The following is an 8,805-nucleotide window of genomic DNA, read 5'->3' as shown; positions in this document are numbered from 1 at the left end:
GACCCTAGACAGCACCTTTCTGCCCAGACTGTCCGTGAAGAACTCATCCGAGTGCGATATCAGTAGCTGCAACCCCAATTCCCCATTCACCAACAGTTCCACACCTCACCTTCCCTCTGTTACTGACCATCACAGCATCCAATTGGCCTCCACAAAAAAAATTCCAAATCAAATTTATAAATGAAGTGATGCCATATTGCATACAAAAATAAAACAAATCATGCTTGTGCATTCCTTTAATGTCTGTCTTCCGTGTGCCTTTGCCTGTCTTGGTATTCCTAAACAGTGATACCCCAGTGGCAGTAGAATGGCTGGTGGAAGGCTGCTGAATTTCAGTGGAGATGGCCTTGGAGGACAACCTTGAGCAGCACTGGGCTTAGAAGGCCTGGCTGCAGATTGCGCCATCTCAGTATGGGTTGCATTTGCTGAAGCTCATCCTGGCTGCACGGTCCAATGTCAGAGTAGCCTGTTCCCATCTGAACTCCCTCACCAGGCCTTCCCCAGCCAACCCCAACTGCCCAAGTGATGCCAGCAGCCTCACATCCCTCTCCAGATTCCTACCATTTACCACTGACAAATGCAAGTCTTTCAGCTCCAGCAATGGCTACTCTGGCACTTTTGGATCAGCTGAGCTTTATTCTGGGCTTCGCCGTATGTTAATCAGCCCTTCCAATAGCCCTCATGGCCCTCCACTTGGTTCACTACTTGTACGCCCATCAGTGTTCCAGACATGGTGTTTTCCCCATGCCTGTCTGTTGAAACGTACAAACTGCTCCCGACAAGCCTTTCAATGAGCTCCAAAAGGCAATTAATTGGAGGAGTTCGCACTTCCATTCTTCCATGCTTTTTGGACTTGAAAAGTTGTTTACTTTTTTTAAGCTTGTGCAGATAAGCAACAAAGTGAAAAATGGAAGCTAGATTAACTGATGGTCGGGTCAGGCGCGGAAAAAAATGAAAGGACTCAGGCCGGGTCGGATGTGGTTCTGTCGGGCTCAGGTCAGGTTTCATTTGCAGACCTGAGCTGGCCTTTAGTGGTGGAACCCAGTGCTGACATTAGAGAACACATGAGGTGTCAACTTGCTGAAGCTATAACCCAGGACTACATGCATGCCAAACTGCATTATCAGCATGTGATGGACAGAGCTAAGCGATCCCACAACCAACGGATCAGATCAAAGCTCTGAGGTCCTGCCACATCCAGTCATGAATGGTGGTGGACAATTAAACAACTAAGCAGGTGGAGGTGGCTCCACAAATATCCCCATCCTCAATGATGGGGGAGCCCGGCACATCAGTGCAAAAGATAAGGCTGAAGCATTTACAACAATCTACAGCCAGAAGTGCCGAGTTGATGATCCATCTTGGCCTCCTCCTGAAGTCCCCGGCATCACAGATGCCAGTCTTCAGCCAATTCCATTCACCACGTGATATCAAGAAACATCTGAAGGCACTGGATACTGCAAAGGCTATGGGCCCTGACAACATTCCGGCTATAATACTGAAGACCTGTGCTCCAGAACTAGCCGCGCCCCTAGCCAGCTGTTCCAGTACAGCTACAACACGAGCATCTACGCTGAATGTGGAAAATTGCCCAGGTATGTCCTGTGCAGAAAAAGCAGGACAAATCCAACCCGACCAATTACCACCCCATCAGTCTACTCTCGATCATCAGTAAAGTGATGATAGTACTGTCGACGACACCTTTCAAGCGGCACTTGCTTAGCAATAACTTGCTCAGTTTCACGCAGTTTGGGCTCCGCCAGGGCCACTCAGTTTCTGACCGCATTACAGCGTTGATTCAAACATGAACAAAAGAGCTGAACTCAAGAGGTGAGGTGGGAGTGACTGCCCTTGACATCAAGGCAGCATTTGACAAGTATGGCATCAAGGAGCCCAAGCAAAACCGGAGTCAATGGGAATCAGGGGTAAAACATTCCGCTGGTTGGAGTCATACCTAGCGCAAAGGAAGATGGTTGTGGTTGTTGGAGGGCAATTATCTCAGCTCCAGGACATTGCTGCAGGAGTTCCTCAGTGTAGTGTCCTAGGCCCAACCATCTTCACGTTCGCTGATGATTGCACAATGTTCAGCACCATTCGCGACTCCTCAGATACTGAAGCAGTCCGTGTAGAAATGCAGCAAGACCTGGACAATATCCAGGCTTGGGCTGATATGGGGCAAGTAACATTCACGTCACACAAGCGTCAGGCAAGGACTATTTCAAACAAGAGAGAATCTAACCATCTCCCCTTGACATTCAATGGCATTACCATTGCTGAATCCCCCACTATCCACTTCCTGGGTGCTACCATTGACCAGAAACTGAACTGGAGTAGCCATATAAATACCGTGGCTACAAGAGCAGGAGCAGGTCAGGGGCTAGGAATCCTGCGGCGAATAACTCACCTCCTGAATCCCCAAATGAATAATAATCTTCAAATCGCTTGCGCGCTTACTCCCGCTCCCACAGAGCTTTCAAAATCCAGCCCCAGAAGTCCCTTTGTACAATGTAATCCACAGCCATGAAGGCAGCAGTCTGAGCTTGCATGACTTCAGTCTGATTTCAAGACATTAGGCAGGATTTTTAGCCCCTATTGGGGCCAGGAATGGAGGGGGGTGGGGGAAAGAGTGCCGCTGGCCACCGTGATGGTTCCTGGGCTGCATCTCAGCTTCAGGTCATTTTCCCAGAGGCAGGATGGGGGAGTGACAGAACTACTTGCCCACAAGCAGCGGCTAGTCAAGTGAAAATGTTAATGGCCACTTAAAGCTGACTGGGATTTTCTAGTCAGCCTTCAGGTTCTGCAGGCGGCATGGGACAGTATAACTGACTGGTGGCGGCCTCCCAGCGGCAGACCAGGAGGCCAGCGCTTCAGGCAGACATAGAGGCCATCCCTGCCTGCCTGGGAACAGCAGCAGCCGCAGGCCGCCCTGTGGAGGGATTACCCCCCCCACCCCCTTCCAACACACACAGTGGTAGCTGCAAAGACCATTTTTTATTTTAAATTTAAACAAGCTGGAGAGGGTGCCTCCATCTTGAAGTGCCCTCTCTCATGGCATCCTGCTGCTGCTTTCAAGCTAGAGGACCTCCTATTTACCCTCCAGCTTCGAGAGCTCGCCTGCTGGCCACTAATCGGCCGAATTGGGAAAAGCACAGGTGAGTGACTGTTTCCCACACATTGCAGGTTTCTGACCCTCATTTGAGCCTGACATGGGGCCCTGACGCCTACAGGAAAATCATGGCCTGGATGTCTGCTGCTTGTGTTACAAAGGAAACTGGGACATTAAGCAAATGTGGGAACAGAGCTGGTAACCATTTCCAAGCTGGAAAGGATGGGTTCCAAGCTCCACACAAAGCCCCCTACCAAGTTGGTGCTGGACTCCTCCAAGCACCTTGATATTGACCGCAATATAGGAGATGGCATCATTTGTATAATTTGACATTTTCTTGCTACTATTTCTCCAACAAAGTGGAGGATCTAATTGATTTCCTGTGTCATCAACCCAGCTCCTACATTACACCAGCGATTGTACTTCAAAAGTTCTTAATTGGTTATTAAGTGCTTTGGAACTTAAGAGGTCCTGAAAGGACTTATATAAATACAAATCTTGCTTTCCTTTCTCTAAAACGGGGAAGATAATTTAGCTCTTCCACAAGGCTATACAAGCCTTTGAGTTGATCGCCCATCAGCATACTTTTGTTGATTGCAATATATTGTGATATGATAAATATTATGAATCAACAAAAGTATGCTGATTTCTTTTCTCTTGCCCCCAGGGAACGCCCAGTTCTCTCTGCGTAAACTTTCACTAGGATCACCACTTCTCTGTTGCCTCAGGATTTACGGGGCTTCATGTTTTGATGTTGGGGGCTGATGGTGGGGGAAAAGGAGTAGAGCTGTGCTGGTGTCTGCTTAGGTGCAGGTCAAACGGACCAATTCAGCCAACCTTCCTAACTCGTTTTCCTGGAGGAAGACCTTTTGGGCTCTCCAGTACAAAAGCCCCAGGAAAATATGGAGATGTGAAGCCCAATCAATCAGGGGTCCACAGGGATTCCTAAGGCATGACGAAGGTTGAAAGGCAAGTAAAAATTCTTAGAATTGTATCAGCTGCCATGTTGTTCAGAGATCAGAAAGACCTTCTGACTGCTGATCGCCATCTTGAAAGCCCAACTGGCAGCTGCAGACTGGAGGCCCACAACCTGTGCTTAAATTTGCTCTTCTGCTAGCACTAGGCCAAGCCAGGGAACAGGCTTGCAGCAGGCATGCCCCCCAGACCCAGTTAATGGCCCAGGACAAGGGCTCCTAGTCCTGGACAGGAGAAGGGCACATCAGATACGCTGCTCATAATCAGAAGACGACTGGAACACCACCCTACCATCTCTTATACTTAAGAAAGACTTAGCTGACATCTCCCAAAGGCTGCTCAATGTTACATCTTAAATTCTGTAAGAAGAATCGTTTCTCAAAGTGCCAATACACCACAAATTTGCAGCCCAACCTGTTTCTCGAATTCATCAGTAGCTGAACTATCCAAGTCATCAGTATCTGTTAGTTTATTGGTGACTTGAGGCTTTTGCTGAGCATGAACCTGTTCATACGATTCAGTATTGAAATAGCAACTCTGTTTGAGCCTTTGACAGCACAGAACCTGCTTTTCCTCTTTTTCATTACAGCGTAGAGCTGCACAGAGAGCTTGTGCAGATATCTCATAATATTTTGTATGTTTGTATTTTGATTTGAGCTTCTGCATTGTAATAAATGGGTGCTTTAAGGCTACATTTGCAGCAATGCGCTGCCCAGAATCATAGGTGAGAATTTTCTTTATCAGTGCCACCATCATCAACTGGTCAAACAATTCAGCTTTGAGCTCCTTATCTGGGAACATAGTTTTAGTGCCATTGATTGTCAGAAGTTGGTCAAGTGAATGCATGCTTCTTGTTCTGGTCTCCAAAGGTTGCACCATGGTCTCGGCTTGATATTCATCCACTGATTTGAGCTTCCACTGGTAAGTTGAATTAGGTTGACGAGCTTTTTTGAAGAAATGGTGGGTTTTACTGGCTATTTCCAACAGTTGGTCACTTGGTAGCCCTTGTGTTTCGACAATGTATCTAATCTGGTCATACTCATTGGTACCTGGGTAGATGGGCCAACCAAGATGAAGCTCTGCCATAACACAACCAAGAGACCACATGTCCAATTTTTCAGAGAAGGGTAATCCAAGCAAGATCTCAGGTGATCGGTAAAATCTAGATTGGATGTATGGCCCTGCAGTGGAGAAAAAAAATACTTTCTTTGAACAGAAGAAAGAATTAATGAAATTTAGGGAGATATTATAATAATAAATATGCAATTATTCAAGTTTTATTTACTAAATAGAATATTTAAAAATTATAGTAGCAATCTGTGACAGCTTCAAAATGTCTGGTGTTATGTTTGCACCAATGATGGCGTCACAAGTGTCTTGCCTATTCTACCAGTGAATGTCACAGTCTTGTGAATTGTTGACAGTGATAGTGTCACAATGTCTGGGGTATCGTAGCAGTGATTGTGTCAATCTGTGGATTGAACTCTAAAGAAACAAATCCAGTTAATGGCCAAGATAGGTTTAATTCTAATAGTTGCCCATTTCTCATGGATGGAAGCTGTGATGATTTTGTCCATTACATCAACAGCTACAAGAGAGTCATTTAGGTAATTTGGCAACATGTGGCCTGCGACCTACATTTGCCACTGATAAAGGGTAGGTTTAATTTTTTTGTAGTGAAAATATGAAGATCTCCCCTTCATGCCAGCTTTATAAAGGATTAACAGAGACAGTGGTTACAACATTTAACAAGGAGCGAAGAGGGCTGTGCCCAAGATGAGACATTTTGGTCTAGTTTTGCAGTGTTCCTTTAAGTGCAGTCAGAGCACATAAGCAGTTTATAAACCAACAGTTCACATTCCTGTACCAAACTTATTCTGATACAATCTTGCAAATTTCCTCAGTTACAGGCTCAAGAGAGAGGAATAATTCAAACTTAAACTGCTACTTCATGTTTGGCTCTGAGTGCTGACTATTCCTTTTTAAATATGAATAGTCAGATATTGAAAATCGAATAATTCCCAATAACCCTTTCTGTGAGATAATAAGACCAAACAGAAAAGCAGAATTTTTTTTTTATAAGTGAGAAACTAGTAAATATGAATACTCAATGGGATTTGGGTGTCCTTGTATACAGAAAGTAAACATCCAGGTACAACAAGCAGTTAGGAAGGCAAACGGTATGTTAGCCTTTGTTGTAAGTGGTTTGGTATATAAGAGCAAGGAAGTCTTGCTGCAATTATCTCGGGCTTTAGTGAGATTACATCTGTAGTACTGCATACAGTTTGATTTCCTTACCCTAAGGAAAGATGTACTTGCCTTGGATGGGGTGTAACAAAAATTCACTAGATTGATCCTGGGATCAGAGGGTTGTCCTAAGAGGAGAGCTTAAATAGAATAGGCCTATACTCTCTGGAGTTTAGATGAATGAAAGATGATCTCATTGAAACATGTGAAATTCTTAGAGGGCTTGACAGGGTAGAGGCTGAGAGGCTGTTTTCTCTGGCTGCAGTGTCTAGAACAAGGGGTTAGAGTCTCAGGATAAGGGGTCAGCCATTTAGGATTGAGTTGAGAAATTGTGTATCTTTGGAATTCTCTATCCAAGGAAGCTGTGGATGGTCAGTCATTCACTATGTTCAACACCGAGACTGATACATTTTTAGGCAGAGAGAATTAAGCGATATGGAAATAGAATGCGAAATTGGAGTTGATGTAAAAGATCAGCCATGATCTTATTGAATAGCTTGAGAGGCCATTTGGCCTACTCCTGCTCCTATTTCCTATGTTCTTATTGTTCTGTTTGAGCGGACCTGTCTTCAAAATCTCATGGAGCAGAAGGAACTAGTCAGTTTGAAACTTCTAAGAGTTAGTTTAAGTTGGGGCAGATTCCTGTGGGAGTAATGTATGAAGAAACGACACATGGTTAGTTTAGCATTTGGAACTGGGGGCCATCTTATTTTTGATTTGACTTAGGTGGAAGAATTTCTATTGCAAATATAACAAAGAAAAAAGGAGGAATAGGCCATACAAATCCTCCAGCCTGCTCTGTCATTCAATAGGATCATGGCTGATCTTCTACATCAACTCCACGTTCTTGCCTCCTCCCCACATCCCTTGATTCCCTTTGTGTCTAAAAATCTACCAATCTCAGTCTTGAATATACTCATTGAGCATCCACAGCTTCCTGGGGTAGAGAATTCCAAAGATTCACAACCTTTGAGTGAAGACATTTTTCCTCAACTCAGCTATAAATGGCCAACCCCTTAACCTGAGACTCTCCAAATCTACTCTGTCAAGCCCTCTACGAATTATATACGTTTCAATGCAGATGTGACTTATCTGCTTATTAGAATTTTATTAAATAAAGCATCTTAATAGCTTTAAACTTAAAATGAGACTTGAAGGGTCGATGCTGTACTTGATCATCAAAAAGAATACAGATCCTTTGAAGTCATGAAATAAATCAATTAGCTCCTCCCCAAAATTATCCCCTAACGACATCATCAGCATTTACTACTTGAATTTTTTTTTTAAATGAGCAGGTGTCAAAGTCGTAGGGGTATAAAAGGTGAGACTCTTTCATTAGTTACTCAAACTAATAGTCATTCATCATCGATCAGCCATCAACGTACCTGTTCAGGTGTAATTAGGCAATAATAAGAAAAATGAAAATGAATAAATACCTTTGATTTGCTGAATTTCAGACAATATGCAGGCTGAACCAAAATCAATCACCTTGACTTTGAAAGGAAATTGAGCCTGTTCAACAAGCATGATGTTTTCGGGTTTGATGTCTGTGTGGACAATAGAGAGCTCCTTCAATTTCTGCAGAGCAATTAGAACCTGTTTAGTGATCGAACGAATGTGCCTGATTGGCAGAGGGACAAACTTATTTTCCTTCTGATACTCGTATAAACTTTGCTCCAGAAGCTCGAATACCAGGCATAGCTTGGCATCATCATTAAAGGACTCAAAAAAACGAACAATGTGGAACTTGTCTGAATCCACAGTTCCCAACATTCTTAGCATTTTTAACTCACACTTGACGACTCCTTTCCGGAAATTATAGTTCCTGATTATCTTTATGGCCACAAAGTGGCCGGTGGTCCTTTTCCAACATTTTGCCACTTCTCCAAATGTTCCTTTTCCTAAAACAGCAATGACGTCATAGACATCGGTGTCAGAGTACATTAGAGACATTTTCAAAAGGAACTCAAGTCTAACCCTTTCACTGCTCAAGTAAAGCTCCACTGTATCCAACAACAGAACCTTCAACATGTTCCAGGTCAATTGCCATCACTAAGGTGCATGAGGCATCTCATTGTGACATAGGTTCACCACCTAGTGACCACGTGCCCAGCAACAAGAATCTGTTGACCTCAGACTGACCGTTGCAGTACAAGTTCCACTAAGGAGGTGGTCCACTCATCCTGCTTGATTTGAAAATTTAAATTAACACAAGACATTTGAAAATGGCTCAGAAAGTCCAAGGGACTTAAACCTGACTTGACACCCCAATGAAGTTATATTCCATGCAGTGTCAAACCTAGTATGGATCCACCTCCCAAAGGGTGTTTCGCATTACTTCTCACCGAAGCCAGGTAAGGCCCAGACTCTAGACCATCTACAGAACAAGAGGTAATTGTCCCATTGTCACTGCACTTGGGATGTGACTATTACTAACTTGATTGCTAATGTGTAACTTTTAAGGGAAGGGAAAGACA

At 44.0% G+C, this 8,805-nt stretch overlaps 1 protein-coding gene across 1 annotated transcript; it reads right to left on the bottom strand.

Moving 5' to 3' along the window:
- Positions 1–1,028: 1,028 nt before the first annotated feature.
- On the bottom strand, positions 1,029–8,281 carry LOC137375693 (homeodomain-interacting protein kinase 4-like). The gene is made up of 4 exons (XM_068043080.1): positions 7,765–8,281; positions 4,496–5,262; positions 2,455–2,555; positions 1,029–1,143 (listed from the first exon to the last, which is right to left on the bottom strand). The coding sequence occupies exons 1-4, from the start codon at positions 8,279–8,281 to the stop codon at positions 1,029–1,031; spliced, it is 1,500 nt and encodes a 499-aa protein (XP_067899181.1).
- Positions 8,282–8,805: the final 524 nt, after the last annotated feature.

Source organism: Heterodontus francisci, chromosome 12 (genome assembly GCF_036365525.1).
Source record: "Heterodontus francisci isolate sHetFra1 chromosome 12, sHetFra1.hap1, whole genome shotgun sequence".
Taxonomy (NCBI): domain Eukaryota; kingdom Metazoa; phylum Chordata; class Chondrichthyes; order Heterodontiformes; family Heterodontidae; genus Heterodontus; species Heterodontus francisci.
This window is presented reverse-complemented; position numbering and strand designations above follow the sequence as displayed.